The following is an 18,431-nucleotide window of genomic DNA, read 5'->3' on the forward strand; positions in this document are numbered from 1 at the left end:
CTGATTTAGAGGATGGGCCAAGGGAAGGGTTTGCTTTGGGGTCTATATGCTTGAAGTGCCTTAAAAAAAAAAAAAAAAGTACTGAAACAACATCCAAGGAGCTCAGAATGAAAAAAACCAAAACAAGAAAACAACAACAACAACAAAAAACCCCAAACCCCACACAAATGTCATTGTCCTATGGAAAATACTTAGAAAAAAATTAAGCTTTCCTATTAATTATTTGTGCCTATGACAACAGAATCACAGAATCCCAGGTTGGCTTGCATGGGAAGGGACCTCAAAGCCCATCTAATCCCCTTCATCCTGCTATGGGCAGGGACACCCTTCCTCAGCCCAGGGTGCCCAAAGCCACATCCAACCTGGCCTTGAACCCTGCCAGGGATCCAGGGGCAGCCCCAGCTTCTCTGTGCACCCTGTGCCAGCGCCTCCCCACACTCCCAGGGAAGGACTTCTTCCTAATCTTCCATCTAAATCTGCCCTCCTTTGGTTTAAAGCCATCCCCCCTTGTCCTGTCACCCTCAGCCCTATAACCTGTCCCATAGTCAAAGAAGGATGCACAGCTTTGGCCAGTGGAGCAGCTGCTGCATGGGTAGGTCACTGACTTGCAGCTAGATGAAGCAATGAATGAAAAGCAATGCTTGTGCTTGTGTTGCTTTCAAACTCAGCATCACTGACTCAATTACACATTGCCAAAGGCTAAAGTCTCACTGGTTGGGTAAAACAGAAGGGAAGGAACGATGAGTCATGGTAAAATGGCAGCAAATGTTACCACGCTTTTCAGTGTTATTGCCCATCATCATTTCAGCTGGTGCTCCCTGTACACTGAGTTCTTCCAGAAAAGTTACTGTCTCCTCCCAGATGTCAGGAGAGGAGGTTTGAACCACAGCAATTGGCTTTGGGATTTGAAGGTTTGTATCTTCCAGCTGCTCTGAGTCAGCACACTGACATGGATGTGTGAGACGAGACGCGGATCCCTGACGCTCCGGCAGGCGAGCTGTTCGGAGAACCACTTGCAACAGCGTTTAGAGAACTGGCAGTCGTGAGTCTTTCAGATACCAGTGGCAACATACAACTGTACATGGAATTTCTTGTGAATTGTGCCCCCCCGATGGGGTAAACACACTCCAGCAGCCAGTCTGCAATCCCACCCTGCTTGGGACTCAGCCTCCTTAGCTGGCAGACACCATAAGCGCTGCTGGTGAAAAAATGTGTCACTTATTTTAGCCCCTGCCACAGTTCAGCAGTAGATATGTCTGTCTTCCAGGAAAAAAAAAACCCACAACAAAACAACAGAATAAGAATTTGATTTCTCCTGTATATATATTTTTTCCCCTTCCTATCAGGTTTTAATCCTCTCCTTGCTTAAAGTCCTTTCTCTTATCCTTCGCTGGGTTTTGTTGTGCACGTAAAACAAGTTCAGTTATTGAATCACACATTTGGTTCTCTGGGATCCGTTCTTATTCAATCCCTTTATGTAATTGATTCCAAGTCCTTGGCTGAGTTTTCAGGAAGGCACTGCCTTGTGAGCCTGAGGTTTCTGCTTGGCAATTTTTTGAGGATTTTATCTGTCAAGTGAAGTTGTATTCATGAAGAGAAGCAATTTCTGAGGTACTACTTCCATGAAGAGGCATGAAATTGGACGTTGGAAAAAGCTATTATAGGTGTCTTTTATGATTTCAAAATGATTTAATTATGTTTTTCCACATAACTGAGAACTGAGCAGAGTAAATAAAGATGCTAGATTTTTTTTATCCCCCCCCCCTCCAGTACCAGGAAGAGAAAAGTAATAATCTTTTGGCCACTCTGGAATGTTTTAAAACTCCCTCCCACACCCTACACAGCTCTGTTGCACCGTTAAATCTGCAGCACTAGTTGAGGCAGCACAATGCAGACGGAGGCTAAACTCCTCTATCTCTGCAAACTCTGGTTCCAGAAGAGGATCGAGACATCTTTGTGTGCCACATCAGGGGAACGTGGCACTGCAGCTGCCAGGCTGTATCTGCTTGAGGAACAACAGAGTTTATCAACATAATGTTCTGGGCCACTGGACTGGGCACTTGGCATGTATCAGTGTATGAAAGTGCACAAACTCTTTGCTTTACATTGTCAGATGGCCCCGGAGCTTCTGCACACTCTGCAGAGTGACTGTGCACAATACTCCCCAACATTATTAAAGCCTGTGTGAAATGGCCTTTGGATCCTGCTTTGCTCATGTCAGAGTCAGTCTGCCAACACCAGCATCCTGCTTTCTTCCAATAATGTCTTAAAGTGCCAACTAGTCGCCCTCTTTACTCCTTGCATGCACCTTCTCCCAATTTCTGGGTCTTCTGGGAGTCTTACTGTGAGAAAGTGCTTGGAAACACCATTTCACAGCAGTCTGTGTCTGTAACAGCATCACTGATTTTACTCTTATCAAGGCTCAATACTTTTAAAACATTAAAAATATTATTTTTAATTATTATTATCCCATGTTGTAGAAAACATCTTGGAACTTGCTGAGCGCTTGAAATGCTAATGTCTGCAGAGATGGGGTAAGGCCCGAGCCCAGCAGCCTCCAGGACTGACAGAATGGCTCTCTCTTGACTCCATTAGATATAGGTAACTGTACTGAAATTGCAGTATCAAGAATTTCAGCTGAAGCAAATTGACTGAGGTTGGTTAGTGGAGAATCATAGAATCATAGAATGGTCTTGTGATCTTCTGGATCTGTGGCTGTAGCACGTAACAGTTGCTGTTAGTGAAGTATGGGAGAGGGATCCGTGCTTTCTGATGTCTTCCCTTGGTCGTTGGATCTAAATCAGCCTTGGACCTTTGACAGTGCAGCTCTTCACACCAGACTGTTCAGAGCCACTGCAGAGGGTACTTCTTCCTGGAACATGTGAGGTGTTGCGGTGTTGCTGCTGACTTGGGGTCACAAAGCAGGGAGAAAGGTCACTGCTGTGCAGGGCCTGCCATCCTTTCTAAGGAATTGAAACATCAGTTAAAAAACCTTCAGAGTAATATTCTGCTCTATTTTATTGTAAAACTCTGATTGGTGTAAAATGGCAGCAGGCATTAATCTGGTGACAACAGTGTCAGTCCTGAGTCTTTGTTCATAAGCTTTTAGAAATTTTGGTTTAGAGCCTAATGAGAAATCTTCATTCTTATACATTGCTTCTCAATAAATATTTCCCTTAGCTTATCAGAAACTCATCAGAGCTGCTTTCTGGGCAACAAAAAAAAGTGTTAAGATACTTAGTATGACCTGGTACTAAAGCTTATTTTAACAAATAGGATTTTTCATAATTCTTACAGGGTGCTGTACAACAAATTCATACAAACATGTAAATAACTATTAACTGTCACACTTCTTCCACTTAGAAGTCCTTGCTATCCTGGAATCATATACAGCGGTGTGCATCACTGGGAACTTAAAGTGATTATGTTGTGGGTAATTATTACAACAGAACACTGTACAACTTTGATTATGAATTTATGTTCCCAGAGCACTCTGAGGCTCACTCAGGAGTTCTTTAGTTGGAGGTTGTATTTAAAAAAGGGTTAATAATATTACTTCTGAATGGAATTCTTAAAATCCATTCAGTAAACGTTTGAAGTTGCTGACAGGCAGGTACATGTGCACAAGCATATATATTTTTACAAGCAAAAAAGCCCAAAGTGTGAGGCATTATTGAGAAATGAGTGCTGCAGAGATTGAACAGGGGTACGTGTGAGCACATTGAACAATACCAGCAGCAGAATGTGAAATAAGGTGGGGTATGTAAATACAAGAGTGACCAAGGTCACTGAAATACTTGATGGTCTAAGTGATATTTAAGAAGCTGAAGTGGAAGATGTTGTTTCATCAAAGAGAAAGCTGATGTATTACCTCTTGTAAAACGTATAACTTCACTTTTTCAGATGGAAATCTCTGTAACATAATTTGCTTGTCCTCACACAGAACAGAATCACAGGATCACAAGGTTGGAAAAGACTTTAAGATCATCGAGTCCAACTGTTCCTGTCCTATGCTAAACCATATCCCTGAGCACCTCATCTACCTGTCTTTTAAACATATCCAGGGATGGCGACTCAACCCCCTCCCTGGGCAGCCTGTTCCACATCCCCACAACTCTTTCAGGGAAGAACTTTTCCCTAACATCTGATCTGACCCTGCCCTGGCACAGCTTTGTGCCATTTCCCCTTGTCCCATCTCCTGTCACCTGGCTGAAGAAACCATCGCCCACCTCTCTAAAACTTCCTTTCAGGTAGTTGTGGCAGTGATAAGGTCTCCCCTCAGCCTCCTCTTCCCCAGGCTAAACACCACGAGGAGGACTTGTACAGCCCATAATGATGCCCAGACCTTCCAGTTATGCTTAGTTTTAAAAATACCAACATGAGGGCTGTATGACTGTGCCCTATCAGCCCTGACAGTGTTATTTCTCCCATACAAAGCCTCACTACCTTTCACATCCACAGTTAACTGCAGAGGGTCTTTCAACAGCACTTGCACAGTAGCAAAGCACAGCATCGTTCGGGAGTTTACCTTCGAGTGACTGTCAGTTATGAAATTTAAATCCCTTTTCCCTTCATTTGGTGAGCATGGCATACATTGCATATTCCCTGTTGTGTGACTTGGCTTTTTCTTGAATTAAGATACAAGAGCTGCCTCTATTTATTGCCTAAGTAGATAGCTGACTAGTGCAAAAGTCTCGAAGGTGACATGCTGTACGCTTTGCCTGAAGAAACGGAGATTTACTGTGCAAGGATGAACAGCCTCCTGTGTCCTGCCAACTCTGTGCAGCTGTCACTGCTGGAGGGAAGTTAGGGGTTAGAAGAGACGTGGGAGAGGCAGGCGACAGCACCTTCCATGGGGAGCAATCACTGCCCTATCTGCCTTCCCACCACTGTCTTGCCTGCAGGAGAAGGGAGGGGCAGAGAAAGCTCTTCCCCAGCTCTCCATCTTGACCTTATTCTCTTCCCATTGCTACCTGCCCTCTGCAGATGGTGTTTAATTGCTCCCCTTCCTTATTGTGTGTTTCAGGCTGCTGCATGATGAGGTCATGGTAGGAGAACTTGGCAAGGAAGGAGTGTACTTTGCCTGTAGGATCCACTGATTCCATGAGCTTGGCAGGGACCTCTGGAGACCATCTAGCTGATGAACTCTCTGTTGAAAGCAAGGTCACATAGATCAAGTTTCCCAGCAACATGCCCAGTTGGGTTTTGAATATCATCAAGGACGGACATTCCACAACCTCTTTTGGCAACCTGCTCTTGCGTTCAACCACCCTCACTGTGAAAAAGTCAGATGGAAATCCCAGAAAGACTTGGTGGGAGGGGTATAGGATTCATACGTCTGGATTGTAAAACAGTTCAAGTCAGGCCTTAGTGAAAAGTCAACCCAGGAGAAGAGGACCTGTCTAATCAGGGACTCCTCAACCATATTTAGATTTCCAGAGCTGCCCTTGAGTAGCTGTCTAGCATCCCTTACCTCCCAAAAACATAACTGAACTTTTTTCACACCACAGCCTGCTCTGCCCCTGCCACCAAATTACATTTTTATTTCCTCTCCAAGCATTCCTCAGGCACTGAAATGCAATTTACTTATAAGGCTGAGAAACCGTGAGCTAACTCCATAAAAGTGTTCTGTATGACCAGCTCCAGACTGCTAATAAGCCCAGAAGATCTGCTCCTGTTGACTGCCAGTCCTGTCTGCAGTTTATCCATTCTGCCAGGCTTTTGTTGCCATTCACACACTTTATTAGTCACTACTTTCACTTCTTGATTATTAATGAAAATGTTTAGAATTGTCAGGCTTCAGATCTCATTAGACACAGTTAATTTAATGATGATTCTCTGTACCTCAGTGAACCTGCTTCAGAATGCATTCAGTAGTGTGGAAATCCTTAAATATAGGTATTTTGTTAGGTATAATAAACCAAATAGCTAGTTTATATAAACTTAAACAAACCTGTGTTCTTCTCACATGAAGGATATCTCTCTCTTAAATCCCTGTCTTGTATCCAGATCAATACCCAGGTAAGCAACTCCCTTCAGCTATGAAATCGCTTACCCAGTTTAGATTTTCCCACGTGAGCATCTCTTTAGCTTGTGCTTATGCTTGTGTATGGCAGCCAGGGTGTAACTAAAACAGCAAAAGGTCAAGATAATGATCCATTTCCAGGGGTGAAGCTAATATTTTACTACATGCCTGCTACCTGCTGATCTTATCTTTTCAAGTGTTTTGTGATGCTGTGGTTGAAGAACACCACATAAAACAAATTGTTTTGAAGCTCAGCCAAATATTGTAGGTCAAGATTTAGGCAGGAAGAGATTTCAATAGTACATCCTTGAAAAATAAATCTATCTGTGAGCATGGTAGGGAGATACTCTTAGGTAGTGTTTTGAAGGTGGATATCCTCAGATCTGAAAAGGAGCGCTGACTGGAGTATGCATTCAGGAGATTTGGTTTGCTTATTTAAGGGTTGTTCTTTCTTGCAACAATTCTTATTTCTGATTTTATTACGTTGGAAATGTCAATTAAAAAAAATAATCTGGCTTTTTAAAAAAATTATACCTTGTTAATCAAAACCAGCCTGAACTTACTCAGCAAGACGTTCCCATTTCCACTGAACAATAATCACAGTAAGCCACTCTGGGTGTTGAGCAGACTGACAAGATGTGTAATTTTCTTGTAATCATAAAATAGACAAACACATTGTAATGACTATTTAAAATAATATATTAAGTTGTTCAGCAACTGATTGCTGACACATAGACAGTGAGGTGTAAAAAGATCCAACAGAGGGTTGAAACACATCAGGTAGAACTTAGGAAGTTCAGTCCACATGTCACCATGCTGGGAAGGGTTTATCTGTGAGAAGAGGCTGACTCCCAGCTCACCACAACCTCCTTTCAGGTAGCTGGAGAGAGCAATAAGGTCTCCCCTGAGCATCCTCTTCTCCAGACTAAACAATCCCAGTTTCCTCAGCTGCTCTTCATAAGACTTGTGTTCCAGACCGTTCACCAGCTTTGTTGCTCTTCTGTGGACATGCTCCAAGGCCTCGATGTCTTTCTTGTAGTGAGGGACCCAAACATCAACACAGTATTCAAGGTGTGGCTTCACCAGGACTGAGTACAGGGGGTGATCACCTTCCTGATCCTGCTGCCCACTTTATTCCTGATACAAGCCAGGATGCCGTTGGCCTTCATGGCCACCTGGGCACACTGCTGGCTCATGTTGATGCGAGTGTCAAGCAACAGCCCAAGACTCTTTTCCTCTGTGCAGCTTTCTAGTCAACCTGCCCCAAGCCTGTAGCACTGCCTGGGGTTGTTGTGACCAAAGTGCAGGACCCAGCACTTTGCCATGTTGAACTACATCCCACTGGCCTCTGCCCAACCTGTCTAGGTCCCTCTGGAGGGCCTCCTAGCCTCTGGCAGATTGATACTTTCCCCCAACTTGGTGTCATCTGCAAAAAAAACCCCAGACTGGCAGGATGGTCATCTGGTAACTGTTTTATGGAAGGAAATTCAGGAGCAGCTTGGTACGCAGGACAAAGCACCATCCTCAAGCAGAATTTCTTTGCTTATGTCCTGGATATATCACTGCAACACCCTAGCCTTAGGAAAGGATTTCCCACTCTGGAGTTTAAGCAAATGGAGTTACCTACCAGCAGTCGGGGCTTAGACATCTGAGCTCTATGAAGGAAAAGGATTGCAGTTAGGCCCAGGACTTAGAGGTTGTTTTAACTGGCTAGAGGCAGTTTAGGATGCAGGGTTTTCCGTTGTCATCCTGGTTGCTGTTACCCTGTCTGTGTGTTGTACAGAAATCCTCTGTGGCCTGATGGACCTCTGGGGCTTGGCAGCTGGATGGGGCGTTTGCAGACCCTGACATTAAATGATTCAGTCTTAACTGTCTCTAAGTTTTAGCTATTTATTTTTTCTAACTGGATGGTTTATTTTGGAGATCAGTAAAAAACAGCTTCAAGGCTCCTGGCCGTGAGTCGGGAAGCAGCAGTGACTCGGCTGGTACCCAGACACAGAGGCTGCAGCTTACCTGCACCAGCCATGGGAAACACAGAACAGGTGGAGGAAACATTCAGCTGTGCCCTTGTCTAAGGGCAAACAGGAATTTCTCATCTAGCCAGAAGGGTTGTTCCCCTTCTCTCCCAGCTATTTGAGTGCAGTGGGACACATCTGCTGTTTCTTCCATGTGACTGAGGTCACCCGTAGTGGGAGTTTAAGGTCGTGACTCTGATCTCTGGTTGCCATATCTCTTTTTCACTGGTTTATCTCCTGTAAGAGAGTTATGGGCTGAGGTGTGTAACAAAGGCAGTTATATTTTTGTCTTTTTCTTTTTTAATGGTACGATAGTCAAAACTAATAAAATGACCGACAAGCGTAAGATAAAACCCTGCTGCATCATTTCAATCCAACAATTGAATTCTATCAATCAAGCTACCCTTTTCTGTCAGAGAAGGAAACAGTGGAGCTTTATATTGCGTGTGTAACATCAACAATAACAAACAAACAAAAAACTTAGGGTAGATTACATTAAAGAGCCTAATCTGTGAAAGAAGTTTACTTCAAAAACTCAGAAAATGAACTAGAGAAGAAAAATAAGGCTTTACAGCATCTGTGTGATAAGAATAGTCTAGACATAAGTGTATGAATATTGAATGACAAAAACTAAATGAATAACAAAGTGATAAGATCAAGTAAATTCATGAAACACAAAGCTGCCAAAAAGAATCTGAATATTTAAGGGAAATACGAATATGTATGGTATACAATTAGAAGACTAGTTCAGTAACGCGCTCCTCTTAAGTTTTCCTTTGGGTATGTTCCAGAGACAAGGAAGGAAGGATTAATCTTAGTTTTCTTAATGAAAAATGATGTTTTAGCATAAGACAGTGGGTTCCTTGAGGAATATAGTAGTAGAAGGAACCTCCTGGGTCATGAACACAGTTTCTGGTGTTCCAGGGGCCTTTCCATATGTTGTCTTTTTGTGAATCTATCGTGATCCGTGTCAAAAGCTTTTATTTATTTTCTGTCCCTGCTGTTCCCATTCTGAGAGGAGTTCCAGAACCTGATTACGGTAATAGGTAGGATCCTTCTCATTTTCAGCCAGAATTTATTAATGGGCAATTTATACCCATTTGTACTTCTGCCAATAGCCCTTTAGCTTAAATTGTCTCTCCCCGCTGTTGATCCTCTGATATATTCATAGACGACAGTCATAATTCCTCATTGTTTTCATCTCCCAGCACTAATCAGCATAAAAACTTGCCATCTCCCCTCAGATTGCAGCTCTCCATTCCCCTGCTAATCCCTGGGGCCGTTCTCTGATCCTGCTCAAATCTGAGTTTATCCTCCAGATACTCATCGGGGTGGGCGCAGCCACAGACAGCTGCATCCTGGAAGAAAAGGACTCAAGAGCATCGATATCAACACTTCCTCTGTGGGAAACACTTATCCCAGTGCTCTCAGTGATGCATTCCCTTTTTTCCCAGGCGGCACTGCACTGGTAGCTCATAGTCATTCCCTGAGGAACTCATGGCAAAGGATCCTTCACTGGTGCCAGTTGTGCAATCCCAAACTGAGAGCAGAAGCTCTGCTGCTATTCCCTAAGCATATTCTCTTGCACTTTGAACTATTAAACTTTAGCACATTTCTTTTCCTTACTCCAGCTCTGTATCACTGATGATTATTAACACCACGTGACTGGTAAATTTAATTTACAGAGTGAGGTGGTCTATTCTCTCCAGCATATGCTGTCCTTACAGAAAGGACGTATTGCTTACGTACTTCTGAAACATAATGGGGAACCTACTATAGCCAAAAGGCCTTATTAGCATCCAAATGGCTGAGAAATAATAGCATCTAAATGCATTTGGCTGGGTGGGAACCTAGTCCTCCTTCATCCTCTCAGGAAAGGCAAAGCTGACAGGTATCTTCATAAATCCACTCTATTGCTCGGCAATCCCCAAGAGCCAAAAAAAAAAGTTTCCAGCATTAAGAAACTGCAAGCTGGACTGCTTTTCTGATTAGCAGAAACAGCCAGAACATCTACTCTTGAGATCCTGCTGTGAACCTACTGTGAGTCTTGTGTCAGCTCAGGAGGAACTGACAAAAAGTCAGATCAACTGGTTAATCCTTTCCTTCACAAGCCATTCAAGAGGTGGTGGTTCCTTGTATCATTCATCTTGAATGAACTATGAACTTTGGATGAACTTTATTTCCTTGAACACAGGACTTCATAGATGAAGCCAGGATTTTATTGCTATGAAGTCCTGTGGGAGCATTTTGTCCAAGAAGCTTACAGCTCCTCCAAGCTATTGCCAAGGGAATGGCACTTTAGGTGAGATGAGATAGGCAGCATCTTTCCTGCTTGACTGCTTTCCTATGGGAGTTAGAGGAATATGAATGTTTGGAAGCATAAGATTGACATGGGTGTCTTTGAGAAAGCAGGGTGGCTTTTGTGGTAGAGCTGGAGCACAGCTTTAGAGAGGCTCATTCATGGGGATTTAGAGGAAAAATAAAAAAAGAAGCTGCCCTTCATGTCTCCTGTGGAAGAAAGAAAACACAGAACAAAATGACCTAAATCAGAGCTGGATGAATTGTCAGTACTCCCTGGACTTGGAGAAAATAGAAAGGCACTCACAGCTCCTTCTGCTACCCTGTGTTTCTGAAAATCTCACAGCTTGCGCTGCAGCTCCAAGGCTTGAATTGTGGGTCTGCTTGCAAGCTCTAAAGCTCTCTCCTGGTGCTTTCCCTCAGTGCAGCTTCTTCCTTTAAATCTTGCAGCAGAAATACCATGTTTTGACAAATTCAGAGGTTTCTGTAGCGGTGATAAAAGTGGAAAGTTCAGTGATGCACATTCTTCACTGCCTGTGTATTTTGTAAACCAATTCCTGTTGAGAAAGGCAGACCGAAGTGGGTGTAGAATGTTACTCTGATCCAAAAGAAAGCTAGGAAGGACAAGAGATGAGGGTCCCTGGCTTTTATCTCATTAAATTTCCTCTCTGGAGCATTAGAAACACCAGTGTTCACTGTTTCATTATTTCCTTTTGCCTCCTCACCTCTTCCCAAGAAGCCTGTTAAAATCTAACCAAACCATAAGTGTATGTGCTGTCTTCCCCAGCCTGTCCTTCAATCCTTCAGACATTTCTAGAAGCAAACACTTGTTTTTTTTCCTAAGGTTTTCAGGATCAGATACTCAAAATAAAACAAAGTATTTTTTTTTCCATCTCAATACTTTTTTTTTCCTGTTTTTGAAGGGCCCTTAATAACATACTTCAACTTTCAGTCAGCCCTGAACTGGTACAGCAGTTGGGCTAGATCGTCCTTGTAGGTGCTTTCCAACTGAATTATCTTTTCTGTTCTATCCTATTCTAATTTACTAACCTTGAACATTGTTGTGGTATTTTGTGCTTTCCCACTTGTGGATTCCCCTGGCAGATTTAGCAGTTTAGTCATGGAACAAAAATGTTCTGGACAGGAAGGTGGGTGTCACACAGACAATAGGAAAGGTCTTTGCTGGAGCTGTGAATGGAGGCAAATTAAAGTTGTAATAATCTGATGGATAATTTGGTGGTGGTGGGGAAATATTAGTTAGAAGTCAGAAACATATGGTGGTCAACAGTGGACCTCCAAATCCTAAATGGATTTGTGGGAAGGTCTAACATGTTTGAAGAATTCCTGTCTGGCTGCCTGGCCAGGCATCTCCTTCCATGGAAACCAGTAAAAGTAGCTTCAGTGTAAAACTTGAGGCGAGTGATTGGTTGGTTCTTTTGGAGATGGATACAATTTTGAGAGAGAAAATGTTAGTTTTCTCACCAATCCATTTTTAAATTACTCAAACCATTATTGACAGTAGAGCACGAAACATGTATTGGGCAAAAGAAATCTGAAATGAATTCATCAGCTGTTGAATATCCGCAACAAAGAGCGTGTAAGGACTTGAGTAAGAGGAGAAAAATCTTACTAGAAGATGACCTCAGAGAAGCACTTTCCAAAAGCATAGCAGATGGGATGAGGGCACCAACGAAGTTGTGAGAGACAGCGTGAAGAATGCAAAAGTGCTGAAAGAATGAGGGTTGAGAGGTGTGACAAGAAGTATTTTTGGCAGAAACGGTCTATCCACAGGACTTCAATTACACTTGCTAGAAGGAAAATTCAACCCTTTTTGTTGCTAAAAGCCACCCACATGGTACTGCAGTGATTTAAAAATCAATGAAATGCAAGTTTTTGTGCAAAATATGAGCACACAGACTGTTTTTCTATTAATTTTCCCTTAATGGATCTCACTTGCTGATGTTTTGTTGCTGTTCTCCAGCAGCCTTTACGGGCTGTGTGCGGGTCCTGCGATTCTGTTTTAAGCTGCTTGTCTGTCTGTATCCATCATGGAAAGAGTGCAAACAAGCCGAGTCCTGTTTGTGAATCAAATAGTTATCATCCAGTAAAAGCTCCAGGCTGTATAGCATCAGGCAAATATTTGAGGAAGGAAATTATTGGTTGTAAAGGATGGTTGATCCATGTTTGCTTAGAAAATGAAATGTATATGTCGATTATGTTCAGATAGAAATATTAAATAAACAGATACCACCTCATGAGCCTTGGTTCCAGCTCCACACCCTGGTGTACAGTCCCATTTCAGGTTACCTTGGGAAACTTTCCTGGTTGGAGTTCTGCATGGGAATTGTTCTCCAAAGCTCTAATAGATTTAAGGACTAGACTAAGAACAAGAAACCCATAAAGCAAGCTATGGCCAAAAACTGTCTTATCTTCCTATTCACAATGGCAGAAAAGGCAGAGAAATAACCCACAAACCAGCTGGAAAATGAACAGGTTCAAATGTTTGATGGTTTATCAGCCTCTAGTCGGTCTGTGGATTGGGTGGATTACTGAATTCCAGGGAATGCCCTGTGATAACTGTACAAAGCCTCTTTGGCTTTAGAACAGTTGCATTGTAGTAAGCAGCCTCTTTGGATGCCAGACACATCTGCTTTGCCCCCAAAATTTCAGTTTTATTTTGACACTGGCAGACGCTCCACAATTGATGCCCCAGGGCTCAGATGCTGATGCAGACACTTCTTCATATTCATTTTCACCATACTCCCAGGTAGAACTTGATGAATAATGATCAGAAGGATTAAAACTGCCCACATAGGGAAATACAGATTTCTCTTCTTCGTTAGGGCATACTCAGTTACATAAAACCAGCCCTGTAACAGACCCCTTTTTCTCCGCTTGCAGTTACTTTCTGACCCATCTCCATAAGTTTGAAAAAATATCTTCACCCCAACTCTTTAAGGTGTTTTCCTCAGCCATTTTCTTATTTTCCTCAAGGGTAAAATGTGGTCTATTAAAATACTTTTTTTTTTTATTGGTACTTGTCCTACAGCTTGGGGTTGAGATTTTTGAGGGTTTTTTGTTTGTTTCCATGCTGTTTACGTTGTAATGTTTTCCCACATGATAAATCTACACTATTTCTTCTGGTTGTTGACATCATGTCTTGTGCTGATGGGTATGTATTTAAGCAATAGGTTCTAAGGACTTCAATAGTAATGACATACATAATGTCCACTGTTTATCAAGCATTACGTGGCCAACGTTAAATCATTGAGCCAGAGTGTATTCCCATTGATTGCTGTGAAGGTTACAGGTGCATCAGTAAATCAAAACAAGCTTTAAAACGATAGAAAATCAATTGTTATGAAGACCAGGAAAGACATAAATGTTGAAACCTTTCTCATAACCTTGGCTGGTTTTTATAACTGTAATCCAGCTGTTTGAGCTTGGATGTCATTTGGTTCCCCCCCCCCCCCCCCAATCATTAGTTTGAGTGAAAATGACTGTTGTGCCAAAAATGGATGTTTAAGCAGAGCAACAATACACCTCGATAATAAACTTGTAAGCAATTTTTGATAGAAATAAAATGACGATTCCTATTTATTAACTTGCTGAAATGCAATTTTCAAAGGAAGCATTTTGTAATGCATGTGCTATATTTCCAAAACCACTTAACATAAATTGTGGTGCTGTTCTCTTCCTGAGACATGCACTTACATATATATATATAAAAGTTTCTAAAGTATGCAGTTTATGAACAATAAAAACATTTGGTGATATTTTGCTTTTCTTAATATAATTTCCAGAATTACTACCCAAATGCCAACAGAGGAATTGCCAGTACAAATGTGCCATCACCAGGAACGGCACCAGGTGTTACTGCGGAGATGGATACGAAACCAGCAGTGATGGAAGAAGCTGCACAGGTAAACAAGAAATACCTTGGGAACCTGACACCCAGGTTTCCTAAGGGTGTCCTGAGGGATGTGAGGTGCAGCACGGTGGTGACAGGCCAACGGTGAGCTGGTGCATACGTCAGCTTCCTCACCCTCCATCAGAGGTCTTCCTCCAGGAATGAGTTTGGGTGGTAGAAAAGGCAGTGGGAGAGTCCCCCTCCAAAATAGAGTCGGGGTCTCGCTGCTGACTCTTTGGTGCTTCTGTGTCCCAGAAGTGGCAGTTATGTTACAGGGAGGAGAGCACCCATGGCCAGACTGGAGGAGGTGGGGAGCTTGCCCTGCTCAGATGAACTTCCATCTCGGTTGTACAAGCCACTCTCCAGACCTGATGACCAGGAGACCCTGTAAAACTTGAGGTGATTCACCTCATGCCCATAAAGTTGCACCTAGATTAGAATTTGATAAGTGAACAGTCCCAGATCATATAGCTTAGCTCGGAATGTTACTCCAGTGTAATTAATTGCAGACTGCAATTGGTGTTCTTTTCTAATTTTGAAGTAGATGACTTCTTCATTCTGTATCCAGGTATTTAGTTTGTGTGTTATTCTTTCTCTTTTCATAATCCTATTGGAGTTCTGTTGCCTTATGTATGTGCTCACTCCTCTCTCCCACTAATAGTGCGAAGCCGGATTCTTCATAAACGTAATTTATTATAAGTTCTTTTGCTCTATGCTTGTCATGTTTTGTGATTAAAAATATATCTGAAGGAATAATTTCAAAAGCAAGTTGTTTGTTTTTTTTTTTTTTAAATGTCAATTTATTAGATAAACTCTTCACTGCTTTTAAATAGCATATCTTGATTTTATGGTATTATGTCTATATAGCCTAGTAGGGAAAATTGTTCTTTATATTTATTAGAGAAATACATAGGTTTTGATGTAGTGGATGATGGTTTAATGTAGAAGTTGTGACAGTTCATTTAAGGAACTATAAGACATTGCCAACATAAATAGGTTGAGAAGGATAATCAATTATTTCCTCTCTTGAAATGTTGCTTCATTCATCAGCCCTGATAACTAGTGATGTAATACTAACAAGAACCCAAATGTCTCCCTCACATGATGTAGACATTGGATGCTGCTTGAAAAAATGAAGGGTTTATCTTTCAAAATTAATAGCTATTAAACTTGAGAACTCCTAGCCTTCCGTTTGGTTCCTGGAGAAATTCCAACAGCCGTGACAGATCATGGCTTGAGAAGGGGAAAAACTAAAGCATCACACTGTAATGACTTAATGACTTAGAATTCTGATTTTTTTTGTTGTTTTTTTTTTTTTCCCTAACCCTTAAACAAGATGTTGTTAATGTCCCTTTAGATTTGAATGAGTGCAATATGTATGGAAGCTGTAGCCAGATGTGCGTAAATACAGACGGATCATATACTTGCAGCTGTGTGGAGGGTTATGTACTTCAGACAGATAACAAATCCTGCAAGGCCAAAAATGGTAAGTTTTAATATCTTTTTACCTTAATCAAAGTATTTTGTGTTTTACTTTTATCTAGAGGATACGTATGAAAAATCAGAAATGCACACAGAAGAGATGGACTTTTCTTACTCTGCTACAAAGAGCCACACAGAACCCCAGAAAAACTTTTTACATATGATGGCAATACTCCGAGGGAACTATTATAAGTTATTATATGGTTATTATTAATTAAAGTGAAATACTCATTTCAGCCAAGATTAGAACAGTTCCCAGTTTCCCTCTTCATAAATAAATCAAAGATTTTCTTCACAGGAGGAAAATAGGCTGTGTATTCTGGGAAGAAAACATAGATAGTGAGAAGACAGAGGAAATGATCATGAAGTAATTGTACCCTTAGGATAAAAAAAGACATGAGATCGCTTTGTCCTTGCAATATCCCAGGAGGTGAATTTCCTGATATACATATTTACGCTGGGCTTTTTGTTGCTTGGTGCATGTTTTCATTAGTGATAGTGAATTGGGTATTGGAGGAAATTAGTGAGTTGTGTTTAATGAAACGATATTGTTACACTATTTTGTTGCTCAGCATATCAAATTAACAATACTTTTATATAAAGAAAACCCAGAAGTTCCTTTAGCAATTGTTCAACATCCACAGTGATTCAGCACGCTGTTTGTTCCATAATTTTTGAGTCTTCCTTTTTGTAGTTAGTCTGTCATCAGAAAATAGGAAGATCTGCTTGGTTTTCTTCCTCACATAAAGCACATTGTTAAATGTTCTGATGAGCACCAGGAAGACTTAGAGGTTGTTTCACTGCTTGTACCAAGTTTTGTTTTGTATTGATCCACGTAACATAACTGAGCAGTTTTAAAAAAAAAATCTGCAACAAAATATTATGAGACAAGGAAGTCACACAAAGTAAAAATATTTTAATATTCTTCTTCCTCCACTGCATGAAAATCAATAATGCAATTCCAGGTCAGGAAATCCTCTTGGTGCCTGGGCTTGAGATGAGCTTTGAGTTTCCCTTCCTAGATCCATCAGACTGTAACAACTGAGTGGTGGTGTGAGGTATCAGTGTCTTGGTGGTCATGGTGAAATGCGTCTGATTAATAGACAAGAACTACCTCTCTGTATTTCTTAATATATCACCGTCTTTATTTTACAGTAGCTTTTCTTTTATTTTTAGAAAGGAATCATTCACTATCCATTAATCAGAGAAATCACTGCCAGACAGACAAACCGAGATCATGGTTTTGCAATGAAATGACTGTTGTTCATTGCATTGTTTTGGGTTTTAGGCTTGGTTTTTTGGGGGTTTTTTTGGAGGGATTGGGGGGTTTTGTGTGTGTATAAACACAATTTTTCCTTGAATTAATGATAGATTAAATTATCAATATAATGAATATCAATTCAGAGGCCATAGAGGTCAAAAAGATGCCTGGCAGAGTAACGAAGATGCTTTTATTGCAAAGCTCTGCAATGGCTTCTGAGACTTCATGTTGCTTCACCACGTCTGGCTTACAGTGTGGAAATAATGAAGCTTCCATGTACCAGCAGGTCGCTTTCCTGCACCCTTAGCGGTACTTTCATAGTTCACTGACCATACAAGCTGCTTTTCACAAGTTTTGGCCTCGCAGGGTAAGGTTCAAGCAGGGACAGAAGCAAAACATGGCCCTGCACAAGTGGTCTAGTGGGAAGTATCTGATATGTGTAATGGATCATAAGTCAAATATGAGTCCATGTCATCCTTGTGTGCAGGGTGAGAGGATTATTATCCTGGCATGTATAAAGATTTTCACTTCCAAGATATATGAAATAATCCTGCTTCTTACTGGGAATTCTTCAGATGGGATATGACATCCAGTGAGCGGCACTAGGCCAGGAAGCTGTGGATCAGTAGAACAGATACCAAAAAAACAAGAGAAAAAATATGTCTAAGGAAAAGAAAACCAAAGACCACTTAGAAAAATTAACATTTTATTTTTTCCTTAAAAAGCCTGAAGAAAAAAAGGAAGGAAAGAGCGAGTGATCTGCTTTGTCTACCTTTGACAAAAGTACTTATCAAGAAGATAAAGAAAATGAGCTGAGGAATATTCTGCTCCCTGTGTAAAAGAGATGAAAGATAAGCAGCAGCAGTAGAGGTTTAGGGTGGGTTGGGCATTATGTAAAACCTTCAGTGTTAATAACAGCAAACCTGATAAGAATGCAAATTGATATCCATGCTGAGGGCCTAGATTGGGCCCAGTATGCAACACCGAACTATCAGCCCTTTGCCACACCTTAGATGTCTCTAAATTGAGGGGGAAGTTGCTGAATATTTACAAGCAGAGAGGTGGCAGAGGTGCTGGATATCCCACTTATGGGAAGGCCTGCGCAGGAGGCCCCTTGTTTTGGGCAGGAGTCTGGGAGAGCCCTGGTCTGGTATAGGGGATGGGTGCTGGTGGCTGCTGGAGATGACCATCACACACAGCCTTGGAGCCCACCCCGCGCAATCATCTTTACGGGACGGGTGTGCTGCAACAAGCAAAGAAGTTCACAGGAACTGCTTTTCTTTCCTAGCCCTCAGGCAACCAGATCCTTGACTGTGAAGGTGCTGAGGTTTATCCCTCATTAAATTCTGCATTTTCTTCTTCAGCTCATTTAAATAACTTTGGAGCCAGAAACTTTAGCTGCACGGTTCCTTTGGGATGGATGTTAAAATAGGTATCAAA

At 41.7% G+C, this 18,431-nt stretch overlaps 1 protein-coding gene across 1 annotated transcript in view; it reads left to right on the forward strand.

The window, feature by feature from the left end:
• Positions 1-18,431, forward strand: part of LRP1B (LDL receptor related protein 1B) — a gene marked incomplete at both ends in the record, with an annotated part of 709,648 nt that overhangs the window by 349,881 nt on the left and 341,336 nt on the right. Inside the window, 2 exons of the mRNA XM_084264363.1 lie at positions 14,142-14,261; positions 15,606-15,734. Coding sequence (XP_084120489.1) covers positions 14,142-14,261; positions 15,606-15,734 — 249 coding nt within the window. The remainder of the gene's footprint in view (positions 1-14,141; positions 14,262-15,605; positions 15,735-18,431) is intronic.

The sequence above is a fragment of the Gallinula chloropus genome (assembly GCF_964237585.1).
Source record: "Gallinula chloropus genome assembly, chromosome: 5".
Taxonomy (NCBI): domain Eukaryota; kingdom Metazoa; phylum Chordata; class Aves; order Gruiformes; family Rallidae; genus Gallinula; species Gallinula chloropus.